This window comes from Dendrobates tinctorius, unplaced genomic scaffold, assembly GCF_039654945.1.
Source record: "Dendrobates tinctorius isolate UK_male_01 unplaced genomic scaffold, ASM3965494v1 ptg000051l, whole genome shotgun sequence".
In the NCBI taxonomy this organism is placed as follows: domain Eukaryota; kingdom Metazoa; phylum Chordata; class Amphibia; order Anura; family Dendrobatidae; genus Dendrobates; species Dendrobates tinctorius.
Genome location: NW_027361719.1, coordinates 12456265 through 12473962, shown reverse-complemented (window position 1 = coordinate 12473962; position 17698 = coordinate 12456265). Strand labels below are relative to the sequence as shown.

The 17698-nt window shown below is 44.8% G+C and overlaps 1 protein-coding gene across 3 annotated transcripts in view; it reads right to left on the bottom strand.

Annotated features, from left to right (window-relative positions):
- The window catches only part of B4GALNT1 (beta-1,4-N-acetyl-galactosaminyltransferase 1), a 273680-nt gene that overhangs the window by 64412 nt on the left and 191570 nt on the right, over positions 1–17698 (bottom strand). For all 3 annotated transcript variants that reach the window (XM_073576800.1, XM_073576801.1, XM_073576799.1), the window contains one exon: positions 281–321. In XM_073576800.1, coding sequence (XP_073432901.1) covers positions 281–321 — 41 coding nt within the window. The remainder of the gene's footprint in view (positions 1–280; positions 322–17698) is intronic.

The window sequence follows — 17698 nt, the reverse complement described above, 5'->3', positions numbered from 1 at the left end:
AGTCTATGTCATCTGTTCTGGTTACATCTTCTCTGTTAACATACAGTAGGTATAGAAGGAATGGATCATATTCACAGTAAGCATCATAGAGTTGACTAGAGTTGAGCAAAAAAGATTAGCCGGAACCTGGTCCAAATCTTAATATAAGCATAATAAGGACATTAAATGTGGCTGCATTAGGATCATCTATGAAGGAAGAAGAGCGTCACAATGGTAGAGAGGGCCATTTGACACCAGTCACAATGATATATAATTTACCAATGACTTGAAAAATGCTTACCTTATAATTGCTTTTATTTTTGAGGTCCAGCAAGCTGAGTCCTGCAAGAATAAATATGAATGTTTAACAGGCCTGAGATTTCTTTGTATTAAAGCACAAATGGTGGAATTTTTGTAAAACCCAGAAACCCTGGATTGAAGTATTTGAAAAGCGAAAAGTTGGAAACGTGATAAACCTGTTTACAGGATTTACAGTGGCATGAAAAGGGTCACTGCTAAAATTATCACCGTTATTCTTCATTGCATATTTAGTCATTGCTAGTGTTGAGGGACTTTTGGTTATTTAGGGTCGAGTTTCGTTTCATGAAACCCGACTTTTCCAAAAGTCGGGTCGAGCAAAATCGGCCGACTATAGGGAAAAGTCGGGGTAGTCCCGAAACACGAAACCCAATGTAAGTCAATGGAGAATTAAAGTCGGCAGTGAGAGGAGGACAGGAAACACACCAACAGTGCCCATTTGAATGCCAAAAGCATAAATTCTTGTTACTGAAGCTTGTCAACCTTAATTAACTTCATAATACTAGTTACGCACTGAAAAATGGGGGTTATTTGGCTACAGTTGTGGGGGGGGAGGGCTGGCTCCAGGTTTTCGTGGGCCCAGGGCCAAAGAGCGCCCCTTTAACACATACCACAACTCATGATGCTCCGATACGGCAGAGAAATAGCAGTATAGTACAATGAAAAATACTTCACTTCTTACATCTCATGACTGATATCCATTTTAAATTCTCCAATACCTCCAAAAACGGACAGTATATAACTCCATACAGTATTATGGCCAGCGCTTAGTGCGCTATACAGAGTAATGAGGCCCATATATTTCTCCATACGGAATCATTATTCCCATATAATGTTTCAAACCGTATATGATGAGCTCCACATAATGCTACAGTATATGTTGGTCCCAATGGATGAAGCTCCACTGTCTTATGGGCCCAAATAATGCTCCATATATAATGGGCCCCATTTCTACTGCTCTAGTGTATAATGGGCCCTGTAAATGCTGCTCCAGTGTCTGATGTCCACCTTTGGAATGCTCCAGTGTATGGTGGGCCCCATATATCATTCACCAGAGTATAGTGCTCCCCAAAAATTCCTGTCCCAACATTGAAAACAATTACATAAGTCTCCTTGCTAGGGAATCCCTGCACTACTCTGAACTCCTTGTCGTCCCCATCTTCCATCTCACTGCACTTGGCTGTTTAGGCCCTCCCACCGGCAGAGACACTTTTGCGTACTATGCGGTGCCCTGTGCCAGTGCCATCGCCCATGAGTATGCCCCCCCCACCTGCTCAAGGAACCTGCACTTTCATCTGCACCTTCCTCTTTGTCACCGTGTAAGGTGGTATAGTATGCGGGAAGGGGAACCTGAGTTTCCTCTGGGTCAGATTCTGGCTGTGTAGAGTGCGAGGAGAATGTAGTGGTCTGGGTCAATGTACCAGCAGCATCATCCAGCAGTGGCTGGGCCTCAGTGCACTTGTGGCGTACCCAAGAGTACGGTCGCCACTGTGGCATTGCCTTCCTCCTAGGGAGTGTGTTGTCAAGCTTGGGAGCAACGAAGGATCTCTCTAGCAGTGAAACCAACACACAACACATTCCTTCTCCAGGCCAGCAGGGAGACCTCTGAACCTGACTGCTGAGGAGCTGCTCTCTGTGGTCGGGAGGAGGTAAGTTAGGGCACTCTGTGCAGGGAAGGGGAAGTGTGTGGACGTGAGAAGGGGAGCTGGAGGATGAGCAAAGTTAAGGCTCACTCCTAGCTGGAGCGCATGGTCCGGATTCCGGTCTCCGAGTTTGTAGGGACACTGACGTTCCTGCAGCAGAAACCGGGGGAAGTAGCAGCTATAAATGCTCTGTACCCAACTAAGGCTCGGAGGCCCCAGCATCGACGTGTGCGAGGCAGAAGGAAAAGGCTACAGCTGTCTGCCATACAAGTAAAGTCTGAGGAACATCTGTTAGACAGGAGGCGTTTCAGTGAACCACGGTCCTGTGAGTGCTTCCCCCACAAGCGCTAGAAAGGAGACGTTCAGGAAGGTACATGTTGGCGGAGTGTTGGAAGGGAGCTTTCCATTCTGGTCCCGGAGGTTGGCAGAGGTCCTGACCCGGAGGACACAGCATGGAGGCAGGCATCTGTGTAACCTGCAGACTGTGAGTAAAGCTTTGGAAATGCACGCTCTGGTGTCCTACAGTTATTCCAGCACCGCTACATCTGGGTACCAGCACCTACACCGCCTGTGCCTTTCCCCCATCACTACATCTACACTTCCCTGGGACTCCAGCTCCACCTGTGGGGAGCTTCACCATCTTTGCTGCACAACACCATCAGTCCCAGAGGATCTGCATGCAGCGTCGGCCTAACATCTATGTTGCCGAACACCACAGGTGGCGTCAAACTATCTATATAAACTCTTTACCATTATACCACGCCATTTACATGGGCGCCCAGGGCCACCGTCCGGGTCACCGCTGCTGTGACACATCCCACTGACACCGGCCCGGTACCGAGTACCCCACAGCCCTGGGAGGGCGACCTATATGCCGACTGCTGATCGGGCGGCGTTATTCCCACGAACCTCCAACAAGCGTCCCTGAAGGCAAAGTTTTTGGTTTCCGGGGGCAGTATGATTGCAAAGCTGAACCTTAAAGGAATGTCCAAAAGGGCACCACCAGGAGTGGAGCCGGTGGCTTAATTGGACTGCACCCGGGAAACCACTACCATACAAGCTACAGAAAGGATGGACAGATTGCAAGCTTTGTCGATTCTGTGTGTGGTGTGGTATGTCCGTTTGTAGTTGTGCTAGCGATTTCTCAGTTTTATTCCGTTAACAACCGAGATTCCGGCATGGCCCCGCGGTACGCGTCAAGCTTACTAGAGGGATACGCGAGGCTGTGGCACGTGAGATCGAGCAATAACAGGTCTAGCATTCCAGTACATGTCCAGGGCTGCATGCATGCTACACTGAAAGGACCAGCTTTTGTCGCTTACAGGTGCAGATAACCTGCTGAACTCCGTTAGTGATGGGGATCTGGGATTCAGATTATTCCCCGCGAACGATGATTTCCCAGTAAGTTCAGGTCAACCGCAATTCCGGAGTTAGGCCTAACCGTCATTCCTGAAAAAATTACGTGTCCAAACCACAGGTGCTGTAGCTTGCTTAACAGCTCGGCAGCCGTTCTCAGGCCCAGTATGGATTCAACAACATTGTAGAAAGTTGATAAAGGGTACAGTTTCACCGGATAACACGTATATATGTTGCCTAGTTTACACATTAAAAATATATGTCTATAGATCAGGAGGCAGACTCAGATGTTCTCAGGCCCAGTATGGATTTGACCAGATTGTACAAAGTTGAGAAAGGGTACTTTATCACTGGATAGCAGGTATATATAGCATAGTTTAAACATGTAAAATCTCCGTGTTCTCAGTATGGATTACACAGCAATCTAAAAAGTGGAAAAAAGGAAATGCATTTGAGGTGTACACAACTATATACTTTTGGTGTTATTTTTAAATCTTCATATATATTTCTGTCTCAGTAATACAGTCCAGCCTCTCCGCAATAGGAAATGAGATGCATACAATTAGTGACATAAAGGCTATTGATTGCAGAAATCTAGGAATTATTATTCACGGGAAAAACTTCTGTCACAATTCTCATAGGCAATGCTGACTCTCAATTAATTTGTGTGTTGAGACAGTGAAAACATTTTTTTGTGAATAAAGTCTTGCTGTATCGCACTTCCGTTGATTCCATCACTGTTACTCAGCTGAATCCAATTTTTATCACAGGGAGCGATGTAAACATGGTGCTCACTGGCTATCATGATCTGTCACGTAACTTTGGAGTGCAAAAGACAGAAGCCACAGGCCGTAGGCGATTCTATTTGATTGGCATGAGAGGGCACATTTTGAAATGTGCGCCGGAATGTCACACGTTTGTGAGTAGGAAAACTGTGAAAGCTGATGATAAACCACCACTGCATGTAATTGTGAGTCGACGTCCATTAGAAATGGAAGCCACTGATCATCTGGAGCTAGAGCCCGGCCAGCAGGACAGGGCATAGCTACATCTTAACCATCATCTTTCAGTTCAATCAATTTGTAGTGGAAGTCCCAGTGAAGGATTTGACAGCCAAGACTACACAGCGGAGGAGCAGGGAGAGGTAAACATTGCAAATGCTGGGGCCCTGCCCAAGCAAGGGGGGCACACTCGTGGGCGTCGGTACGGGCACTGGGCCCCTCATAGTATGGCGGTGTGTCTGACGGCGGGTGTGCACCACCACTGTCAGAGACACTTGACTGCACTATGAGGGACCCTATGCCAGTGCCCGCGACCAAGAGTCTGCCTACCCACCTGTCCAGGGCAACGGCACTCGCACGGTTTTGTGCGCTAGGTGGTGACCCCGGCCATGGGGGGGGGCCGCCCACTTAGGGAGGTTTACAAAGTGGCATATGTAGATGTGGGTCATTCAGCTGCTGCAAAAGGCGAAATAGGTCAAGTTCGCGGAATAGGAGGAGGACCAAAGCAAGCCATTTTTCTGGCAACCTATGTGTCATCAAGGGAAGGTGGGACAAAATCCTTGGAAACCCATGCATGGTTCATTTTAATGAAGGTTAGATCATCCACATTTTGGGTTGACAGACTGGTCCTTTTTTCTGTCAGGATTGATCCAGCTGCACTGAAGACTCTTTCCGATAGCACACTTGCAGCTGGGCAAGCGAGCTCCTGTAAGGCATATTGTGCCAATTCAGGCCAGGTGTCCAGTTTAGTGGCCCAATAATCAAAGGAGAATGACCTGTGCGGGAAAACATCGATATGGGAGGAAAAGTAGTTGTTAACCATAGTTGACAACTGCTGTCTCCTGTCACTTTCCATCGATGCAGTATTACCAGTTGTGTGAGCGGTCCGTGAAATATCAGTCCACAACATTGTCATGAAACCCCTGTCTCCAACGCCACTTCTGCTGTGTGCACCACGAACACCTCTGCCAAGCTGATCCCGGCCCGTACGGCTCGTGTGAGAACCATCACCGCTGCTGTGTGCTGGGAATGCCTCAACCAACCGGTTAACCAGAGTTGCTTGTTTAGTAGCCAATATTAGGTCAAGGTTCTCCTGTGGCATGATGTTTTGGAATTTGCCTTTATAGCGTGGATCCAGGATGCTGGCCAACCAGTAGTCGTCATCGTTCATCATTTTGGCAATGCGTGGGTCCCTTTTTAGGATCTGCAAGGCATAATCTGACATGTGGGCCAATGTTCCCGGTGTCAATGATGCACTGCGAGTGCTGGGTGGAGGAGCACTTTCTGGCAAATCCACATCCCTCCAGTCACGCACAAACCCTGTACCAGACCTTGCCACGCCAACATTTTCACTTGCCCCACGAGATGCATCCTCCTCCCCTAAGTAATCATCCCCATCATCATCCTCCTCCTCCTCTTCTTCCTCCACCTCGTCCAGGAGAGGTCCCTGAGCAGACAATGGCTGAATGTCATCAAGGATTCCCTCCTCCTCTTCCTCCTCGTCAACATTGGCTGCAGACGCCTGCTCCTTAAGGTGCGTCAAAGTTTGCATGAGCAGATGCATAAGTGGGATGCTCATGCTTAGGATGGCGTAGTCTGCGCTTACCAGCCGTGTGCATTCCTCAAAACACTGAAGGACTTTACAGAGGTCTTTCAGCTTCGACCACTGCACACCTGTCAACTCCATGTCTGCTCTCAAAGTGCCTGGCCGTGTATCCTCCCACAAATGCATTATGGCCTGCCTCTGCTCGCACAGCTGCTCAACCATGTGCAGGGTGGAGTTCCACCTTGTTGCAATGTCGATAATGAGGCGGTGGTTGGGAAGGTGGAGCAGTTGCTGCAGCTTCTGCATACGAATGGAGTGTACAGGCGACCGGCGGATGTGCGCGCACAGTCTTCGCACCTTCTGGAGCAGGGCTGTTAACTCCGGATAATTATTGAGGAAGCACTGCACCACCAGGTTCAAGGTGTGAGCCAAGCAAGGTATGTGGCTGAGTTTTGAAAGGGCTATGGCTGCCACAAAATTACGGCCGTTATCACTAACTACCTTGCCTGCCTCAAGATGTACACTGCCCAGCCATGACTCAGTTTGTTGCTGAAAGTACTCGGCCAGCACCTCGGCGGTGTGTCTGTCGCCCAAACACATCATCTGCAACACAGCCTGCTGACGCTTTCCACTAGCTGCTTGATAGGGGGACACCTCGTGTGCAACAGTGGCAGCTGCAGATGGAGTGCGCGTACGACTGCGCTCTGTGGACGAGCTTTCGCTTCTGGAGGAGGAGGAGGGTCGAATGCCTACAGCCAACTGTTTCCTATACCGTGGGCTAGGCAGCACTGTCCTACCACCGCTGTCCCCTGTGGACCCTGCATCCACCACATTAACCCAGTGCGCAGTGATGGACACGTAACGGCCCTGGCCATGCCGACTGGACCATGCATCAGTTGTGAGGTGCACCTTTCCACTCACTGACTGCTTGAGTGCATGGACAATGCGGTCTTTCACATGATGGTGGAGGGCTGAGATGGCTTTGCGAGAGAAGAAGTGGCGACTGGGTAGGTCATAGCGTGGTACTGCATAGGCCATGAGTTCGCGGAAAGCTGCGCTTTCCACCAACCGATAGGGCATCATCTCTAACGAGATTAGTTTGGCAATGTGGGCGTTCAAACCCAGTGTACGCGGATGAGAGACTGAGTACTTTCTTGACCTACTCATAGTGTCTGGGAGGGTGAGCTAGACTTGAGAGCTGCATATGGTGGAAGTAGCGGTGGACAGGGCGGACTGAGAGAGGGTTGATGATGGCGATGGAGTTGGTGTTCTTTCTGATGGCCTAGATTCAGTCTTTCGTTGATACAACAGTGGGATTCCCTGACTGCTGTGGCCTTGCAACGACACCTCAGCATTTGCTGCTGTGCTAACAGGTGGGCTTACAGTGGGGGAAACAATGTAGCGTTGCTGACTACCTTCTTTGTGATCAGTTGCACATGTGGTACTTGCGGTTTGGTGTTGTGTCCACGCTTGCAAGTGCATGCTGGTTAAATGTCTAAGCATGCAACTGGTATTCAAATTTTTCAGATTTTTCCCTCGGCTAAAGGTCTTTGCGCACTTCTTACAGATAACCTTGGCCTGATCATGAGGATTTTGTTCAAAAAAGTGCCACACTGCACTCTTCCTACTTTGGCAGACATGTTGCGGCCTAGTACGCTGTGATATTTTGACCCTCTGGATAAGCTGTCCAGCAACTCTTTTGATTTTTGGAACCTGTCTTTGGAGTGCTCCGGGCCTGCCAGATAACAGCTGTTGCGATGTCGATGTCTGCTGTGGATGCTCCTCCTCCTCATCTGAGCTATTGGAAGCAGCACCCTCTTCCCCCAATGGATGCCAATCTGGGTCAACAACTGGGTCATCCATCACCTCCTCTTCAATGTCATGTGCACCTTCCTCTGTGTCACCGTGTATGGTGGTATAGTGTGCGGGAAGGGGCACCTGAGTCTCATCAGGGTCAGAATCTGGCTCTGTACACTGCGAGGACAATTTAGTGCTCTGAGTGAATGTACCAGCAGAATCATCTATCAGTGGCTGTGCATCAGTGCACTCCATGTCAGATTCATCTTGGCCTGGGTAATTCACCATTTCACTTGATAATCCAGGCATGGTATGTGAAAACAGCTCCATGGAGTAATCAGTAGTATGGCCTGCGTCATCCTTCAATCTTGGTTGGGGTGAAGGACACAAGGAAAGGTGTGGTTCATGAACATGAGCCTCCAATGACGATTCAGTGCTTTTATTTTTTACAACTTCAGAAGAGGAGGCGATAGAGCTGGAGGCTGAGTCAGCAATGTAAGACAAAACTTTTTCCTGAAGCCCTGGCTTTAAAAGCGGTTTGCCAACTCCTAGAAAACTAAGCCTTCGAGGCCTTGTGGAGCCAGACGATGATGCAGGCTCAACACCTCCTGCATTCGGTCCTATTTTGCTTTTGCCACTACCATCAGATCCACCACCAACACCATCATTACCAGCTGCCAACCCCCGCCCAATTCCACGGCCTATTCCACCAGCCTTCCTCATTTTTTGGTAGAAATGTAGACAAAATCCAACAAACTATATAGTAATGTAAAAACAAGGTACAAGGTGTCTATAGGACAGGGGAGATTTTGAATTTCTGCACACACTTGTGGACACTGGACACTTTTGGATTGTGTGAGGCCCACTGAATATCACAGCGCTATGTCGCAGGTGTGAAAAATGTCACTAGAGGATAACGGAGATTTTGAATTTCTGCACACACTTGTGGACACTGGACACTTTTGGATTGTGTGAGGCCCACTGAATATCACAGCGCTATGTCACAGGCTCGATGTCGCAGGTGTGAAAAATGTCACTAGAGGATAACGGAGATTTTGAATTTCTGCACACACTTGTGGACACTGGACACTTTTGGATTGTGTGAGGCCCACTGAATATCACAGCGCTATGTCACAGGCTCGATGTCGCAGGTGTGAAAAATGTCACTAGAGGATAACGTAGATTTTGAATTTCTGCACACGCTTGTGTATACTGGACACTTTTGGATTGTGTGAGGCTCACTGAATATCACAGCGCTATGTCACAGGCTCGATGTCGCAGGTGAGAAAAATGTCACTAGAGGATAACGGAGATTTTGAATTTCTGCACACACTTGTGGACACTGGACACTTTTGGATTGTGTGAGGCCCACTGAATATCACAGCACTATGTCACAGGCTCGATGTCGCAGGTGTGAAAAATGTCACTAGAGGATAACGGAGATTTTGAATTTCTGCACACACTTGTGGACACTGGACACTTTTGGATTGTGTGAGGCCCACTGAATATCACAGCGCTATGTCACAGGCTCGATGTCGCAGGTGTGAAAAATGTCACTAGAGGATAACGGAGATTTTGAATTTCTGCACACACATGTGGACACTGGACACTTTTGGATTGTTTGAGGCCCACTGAATATCACAACGCTATGTCACAGGCTCGATGTCGCAGGTGTGAAAAATGTCACTAGAGGATAATGGAGATTTTGAATTTCTGCACAGACTTGTGGACACTGGACACTTTTGGATTGTTTGAGGCCCACTGAATATCACAACGCTATGTCACAGGCTCGATGTCGCAGGTGTGAAAAATGTCACTAGAGGATAATGGAGATTTTGAATTTCTGCACAGACTTGTGGACACTGGACACTTTTGGATTGTGTGAGGCCCACTGAATATCACAGCGCTATGTCACAGGCTTGATGTCGCAGGTGTGTAAAATGTCACTAGAGGATAACGGAGATTTTGAATTTCAGCACACACTTGTGGACATTGGACACTTTTGGATTGTGTGAGGCCCAGTGAATATCACAGCGCTATGTCACAGGCAGAAATTGGCTAGTGTATGACAAACTACAAGGTGTATATAGAATTGGGCAGAATAGGAATCTCCCTAGAGTGTAGGTCTGTAAGAACGGAACAAGTCCTCGACTTATCCTTACAGAGCGACACACAGATAACTTCACTGTGGCCGTGATAACAGCCGTTACACGGTACTGAGAGAGGAGCGTGCACGTACACGGCTGTCCGGTGTACGTAAAATTGTCAAGCTCCGTGTTTTTTAAGTTTACGGACTGACACACGCTGTCTCTCTATAGTTTTGAATGTGATCAAACAGCAAATATATTTAACTGTTTGAAAACTAGACAAAACTAGAAGGTGCAGGTCTGTAAGAGCGGAACATGTCCTCGACTTATCCTTACAGAGCGACACACAGATAGCTTCACTGTGGCCGTGATAACAGCCGTTACACGGTACTGAGAGAGGAACGTGCACGTACACGGCTGTCCGGTGTACGTAAAATTGTCAAGCTCCATGTTTTTTAAGTATACGAACTGACACACGCTGTCTCTCTATAGTTTTGAATGTGATCAAACAGCAAATATATTTAACTGTTTGAAAACTAGACAAAACTAGAAGGTGCAGGTCTGTAAGAACGGAACATGTCCTCGACTTATCCTTACAGAGCGACACATAGATAGCTTCACTGTGGCCATGATAACAGCCGTTACACGGTACTGAGAGAGGAGCGTGCACGTACACGGCTGTCCGGTGTATGTAAAATTGTCAAGCTCCGTGTTTTTTAAGTATACGGACTGACACACGCTGTCTCTCTATAGTTTTGAATGTGATCAAACAGCAAAAATATTTTTAACTGTTTGAAAGCTAGACAAAACTAGAAGGTGCAGGTCTGTAAGAACGGAACATGTCCTCGACTTATCCTTACAGAGTGACACACAGATAGCTTCACTGTGGCTGTGATAACAGCCGTTACACGGTACTGTGTGAGGAGTGTGCACCGCTGTATGGTGTGAAAAAATGCACGCTCAATACCTCACCAGGACAAAAAAAAAAATTGGGATTGCTTTTAAAAAAGCTGTTTGCAGAACAGTGGGCAAACAGCAATGCAGCCTTCAGGAAGCCTTAGAAGGCAGCCTAACAACCAGCACCACTGATCCAGCAAAATATAGCCTCCACTTGCACTGCGCACACAGTGACTGGTGTGTTGTACAGGCAAAATCGCTGGCCGCAGAAGCAGTTTTTGGTGTCTTCTTCCCTGCCTAACGCTCTCCCTATAAAATCATCATCAGCAGCAGCTCTCCCTATTCTGAGATCAGCATGAGTAACATGGCGGTCGGTGTGCACGCCCTTTTATACCCCCTGTGACGCCCACCAAAGCAAGCCAATCACTTGCATGCCCTTCTGAAAGATGGTGGTGACCCCTGCCTATGTCATTACGTTGCCCACAGTGTCCGTGGATCCTGATTGGCTGAAAAAGAGCGCAAAACAAACTTTTGAAATGCGACTTTGGCGCTTAAGTCGCCGACCTCGTGGCCGACCTCATCCTAGGGTCGGGATTTGTTTCATGAAACCCGACTTTGCCAAAAGTCGTCGACTTTTGAAATTTTTCGACCCGTTTCGCTCAACTCTAGTCATTGCTATAAAATGGATGTATAAAGATGCTCCCTCTCTGAAAAACTAGATAGATTTGAAGAACAACATTTTTTGGTGGGGGGATGTTATTAGAGAAAATCTTAACAATGTACACATTGACAAACCACTTTATATTGTGTATTTACGGTAATTTTGATATACACACGTGATGAAACTTGTTGATACCCCTCGGTTAATGACAGAAAAACCCACAATGGTCACAGAAATAACTTGAATCTCACAAAAGTAATAATAAATAAAAAATCTATGAAAATGAGCAAATGAAAGTCAGACATTGCTTTTCAGCCATGCTTCCACAAAATTTTTTTTTTTTTTTAATTAAAGGAATTTTTATTGACATTTTTAAAACAAAACAAAAAAGAAAACAACGACCCGCAATAGAGGTACGTACACCTCTAACCCTGCTCTCCCCTTCCCCCCCAGTTTACAACTCCAATGCAAACAATATTTTAACGATAAAATGGTACAGCTGATTACATATAGTGCCGCTCCCAAAATTGTTACAATACTACAAAGGAAGATAACAACAACAGGTTAATATAAGTCTCAGTTAAAGAGCTACATATCTGAAGTCTCATTGTAAGCCAAATCAAATTATCATGTAATAATCTCTGTCAGAGTCAAATCTTGTTCCAACTTTTTATTTTATAGACCCAACCTGAACCTGGTCAGCTGTCTCACCGCAAGACCAGAATGATCAATCCAACATGCCCATATTTTTCAAATTTGGAAATAGAATCTCTCTTGCGATTGCGATATTTAAAAAAATAAAACTCATGAAATAGGCCTGGACAGAAATGATGGTACCCATGAAAATAATGTGTAAAAAGGGACAGGTTAAATCAAGGTGTGTCCACTAATTAGCATCACAGGTGTCTACAATCTTGGAATCAGTGAGTCGGCCTGTATAGAGGTCTACAGATACTCACTGTGCTGTTTGGAAGCGAAGGAAAGAGTTGTCTCAGGAGATTAGAAAGAAAATTATAGACAAACATGTTAAAGGTAAAAGGTATAAGACCATCTCCAAGCAGCTTGATGTTCCTGTGACTACTGCTACACATATTATTCAGAAATTTAAGCTCTATGGGACTGTAGCCAACCTCCCTGGATGTGGCCGCAGGAGGAAAATTGATGACAAATCAAAGAGACGGATAATACGAATGGTACCAAAAGAGCCCAGAAAAACTTCTAAACAGAGATTAAGGCTGTGTACCCACGTAAGCATTTTTTTCATGTTTTTTAAGCGTTTTTACTGGCAAAAATGCTTAAAAGAAGCATCCCATTGATGTTAATGAATTCTGCACTTTTTGTGCATATTGATGCATTTTTTCCACAAAAAAAATGCATCGCGGTAAAAAAACGCAGCATGCTCATTAATTTAGCGGAAAAATCCGCATTTCTAACTATTTTCTATGAGACTGGGGATGCTCCGGAAAAAAACGTGCATTTTCTGGGAAGGATAACGGTTTTCAGTCAGGAATTTTCTGCATACGTGGGTACATAGCCTAAAGGTGAACTTCAAGCTCAAGGAACATAAGTGTCAGATCGCACCATCCATCGTTGTATGAGCCAAAGTGGACTTCATGGGAGATGACCAAGGAGTACACTATTGCGGAAAAAAAAATCATAAACAAGCCAGACTGGAATTTGACAAACTACATGTTGAAAAGCCACAAAGCTTCTGGGAGAATGTCCTATGGACAGATGAGACAAAAATGGAACTTTTTGGCAAGGCATATCAGCTCTATGTTCACAGACAGAAAAATGAAGGATATCAAGAAAAGAACACTGTCCCTACTGTGAAACATGGAGGAGGCTCTGTTATGTTCTGGGTCTGCTTTGCTGCATCTGGCACAGGGTGTCTAGAATCTGTGCAGGGTACAATGAAATCTAAAGACTATCAAGGGATTTTAGAGAGAAATATGCTGCCCAGTGTCAGAAACCTTGGTCTCAGTCGCAGGTCATGGGTCTTGCAACAGGACAATGACCCAAAACACACAACTGAAAACACCCAAGAATGGCTAAGAGGAAAATATTAGACTATTCTGAAGTAGCCTTCTATGAGTCCTGACCTAAATCCTATTGAGCATCTTTGGAAAGAGCTGAAACATGCCATCTGGAAAGGCACCCTTCAAACATGAGACAACTGGAGCAGTTTTATCTTGAGGAGTGGGCTAAAATACCTGTCGAGAGGTGCAGAAGTCTCACTGACAGTTACAGGAATCGTTTGATTGCAGTGATTGCCTCAAAAGGTTGTGCAACAAAATATTAAGTTAAGGGTACCATCATTTCTGTCCAGGCCTATTTCATGAGTTTCATTTTTTTTTATTTTATTCTGTGGAAGCATGGTTGAAAAGCAATGTCTGACTATCAATCGTCCATTTTTACTTATTTCTTATTACTTTTGTCAGATTCAAGTTATTTCTGTCACCATTGTGGGTTTTTCTGTCATTAAACAAGGGGTACCAACAATTTTGACCATGTGTGTAATAAAGAGCAAGAGAAAAAGAACAGGTCTGAGAAATTTCATGGAGATATCTACCAAAATATTTCCAATGTTTTTTTGTGATGTATCGATGTGTAAATATACAGATGTAGTATTTTGTACCTTACATTCACTACCAGGAAACTTTAACTTAACACTGCACAAGCCATTACCTATGTGAAGTTAATGTTGAGATACTGTATACTTTTCTATATCAAGATACTCTAATGTATAATGAATGTGTGTCATGTTAGGAAATGTTACATCTGTATATTCAGTGCTGTATACACACTATGAAAACAACAGTTCAAAGATAATGTTAGACCTGTGTAGGTTTTTTTATTAGCATTAAAGAAGAACTCCCCCCATCAAAATGTTTATCCTCTTAATATATTGCATTCATCATACTATATGGCACTGTGTACTTACAATTGCTCCCTATCCCAGTAGCTGTGGTATGATCAGACCATGCCCCTGTACGGTCAGACACAGCCATTTCACAGTACACAGCAGGGGCACATTTATAAGATTATCTCAGCACAGGAACATTTTTTTAAACACATCCAAATGTGAAAATTATTTTTATTCCAAGAAGTAGTGATTAAAATCAACTTTAAAATTTGGCACCCATGATTCGGCATTTACAGTATACAGTCCAGGTCACATGGTGCGCCGGCCAAATACAGCCATGTCAATACTTGACATGGCTGTGATGGCTCTGGAAGTGCCCACAGCCTAAAAGCTTGTTGATTGGCTGCGATGCAGCCTTTCAGCAAACCTTATTCAGCATCCGAACCCGAACAGTAAACTAGACTTCCGGTAAAAAGTGTTCAGAGTTCATACCAAACCACGAACACAGACTTTTTACCGGAAGAACTCTACAGTTCGGGTTCGCTCATCCCTACTGAAGACTAATCTACAGTATTTGTATGATTTTTATTAGGCTTGTTACTATGCATTAGTGATTGTCTAGCCTTAACGTGTACCATATCTTATTATTCTATCCTCTGTTTGAAAGCCTTTGTTTAATTGTATATATCGCCTTTTCAAGAACAAGTTTGTCTGGACAGATATGTTTGGCTCTAATAATTTCCCCTCAGGGGATAGCCATAATTGTATGTATTGCGTGTGTAGTATTGCCTAAGACTTTTTTAAAAAACAAAAACAAAGTAGTGTGAACTTTAATATACAATACATAAAATGGATATAGAACACTACGCTCAAAAAGGGGGATAGGACTGGCTGGATGCTGCTGCTAATTGGAGCAGGTGCTGTGTGACAACCCGTAGGGTAATAACTAAATAAACTGAAACTATCATGCTTAACAGCTAGAGGAAGAGGCATAAAAAACATAGACTTAAAACCTACCATACATCTAATGTAATACATAGAAAAATATATAGGGATGGGCAAAGTAAAGAAAAGTTCGGGGTCCGTACCGGACACCTCGGGAACATGCACGGACCCCAAACATGGACTTCTCCAGTCCCTGTTACCATTTTGGTTTGGCAGCCTGAACAAAGTTTGTTAAAAAGGCTGCAGCCACTCAATCAATAAGCTTTGACTGTGTGCATACTTTTGGCCCCATCACAGTCAATGTCAAGTATTGGCATGGCTGTGATTTGCCGGTGGTGCAGTGCTAAAAAAAATGAAAATAAATACATTTTTAAAAAACGGCTTGTGGTCTGCAGTCCTCAGCTTGTTAACTTTATTATGGCTGGATGTAAAAAATAGGGAAGTCCCCACACCATTTTTTAAAATTATTTAAATAAATAATTTAAAAAGACGTGGGGTCCCCCTCATTTTTGATTACCAGCCAAGTTAAAACAGACAGATGGGTGCTGGTATTCTCAGACTGGCAAGGGGCCATGGATATTGGCCATCCTCAGTCTAAAAATAGCAGCCCGCATCTCCTAAGAAATGGTGAATCCATTAGATGTGCCAATTCTCGAACTTTGCACGGCTCTTCCCATAGGTTATGGGGTTGATGTCATCTGTTTCATGGCTGCTGACATCAAGCTCAGGGGTTACAAATGGTTAGGCATCTATAAGACGCCCACATTACTAGCCCCATAAGTTTAAGTAAAAAAAACACAGAGCAAAGTCCTTTTTTGAAATAAAAACTTTCCAGACTCTCTTTTACCCATTTATTCAATAAGAATAAAAAAGCAAACTTTAAACTTCTCAAGCTCAGCTCAGTGTATCCTGAATGCAGGGCTGAGCGGTCACAACATGCCATCACTCATCAATGCATCCAGATGTGGCTAAGTTGAGCTCTTCATAGGACTAATGGATTATCGGTGGACAAGTGAGGATACTGTGTATTTTTATTTTGAAAATGATAAATGGGTAAAAGAGGATTGGGGAGTTTATATTTCAAATAAAGGACTTTTATGTTTACATGTGTTTTTTAACAAAGTTATGGGGTTAGTAACCCCCATTGGCTTGTTATCAGTTGACCTTACAAAGCTCACATCAACCCCACAAATATTAACCCACTTGCCACCGCATCAGGGCAAGTGGGAAGAGCGAGACTAAGCACCAGATTTGGCGCATCTTATGGATGCGCCATTTCTGGGTTGACTGAGGGCTGATGTTCTTACTCTGCTAGAAGGCCAATATCCATGGCCCATTCCTACACTAATAATAGCAGCCCGCAGCTGTTTGTTTAGCCTTTGCTGCATATTGAATACAGAGGGGACCCCACATCATATTTTGGGGGTTCTCCCCTATAATAACCAGTAAAGGCTAAGCAGATGTAAACTGATATTAATAGCCTGGGATCCTTTAGGGCTATTGGCCCTTTTCCAAAATATTAACATCAGTCCAAATCCATCATCTTTCCATCAGCTGGTTTTGAAAATTACGGGGCACCCCACGCAATTTTTCTCATTTTTTTTATTTATTAACAAGTACAGTCAAATACTCAAATACACACCTAAGATGACCTTAGTTCACAGCCTCCAGGTGTTCCAGCAGCTTAAAAATACAGTAACCTTAAAATGTTCCTCAAAATTTCCCATGTGTTTTCTGGGCCTTTCAGCTGCTGGGAGACATGGTCGCGGTGAACTCTGGTATGGTTACCTGACTTCACAACCACAAGGTCTCACGGTAGCTCTATTGCCGGACTGATGAATGTCGAAGTGCCAAGCGCCGGACTCACGGTTGTTCATTAGTCCGGCACTGGCGCTGCAAAGAGAAGCAGCTGTTCTGAACTCAGGTGACCTTACTGTACTTGTTAATAAAAAAAAATGAAAAAATGGTATGGGGCTCACAGAATTTTCATAATAATGGAAAGCCTTTACTGGTTATTATAGGGGAGACCTCACCAAAAAATGATGTGGGGTTTCCCATATATTTAATAACCAGCAAAGGTTAAACCGACAGCTGCTGGCTGATATTAATAGCCTAGGAAGAAGTCATGTATATTGACCCCCTCCTAGACTAAGAACATCAACCCTCAGCCACCCCAGAATTGACGCATCCATAACATGCACCAAATTTGGCGCTTAGCCTCCCTCTTGCACTTGCCCTGGCAAGTAGGGTAATATTTGTGGGGTTGTTGTTAGCTTTGTAATGTCAGCTGACATCAAGCCCAGGGGGTTAGTAATGGAGAGACATATGAGATGCCCCCATTACTAATCCAGTAAGTTTACATTAAAAAAGCACACAGAGAAAAGTCCTCTATTTGAAAAAAAAATTCCAACCCACTTTCACCCATTTATTATTTTCAAAGTAAAAAAAACCCAGTATTCATCATATGTCCGCTGATAATCCAATTATCCCACGAAAAGCCCAACTCAGCTACAGTTGGATGAATTGCTGATGTGACGCTAGACACTGCTCATGGCCAAGCCATGAGTCTGAGTGGTCAAGGAGTCCAAGGTCAGAAGCCAGG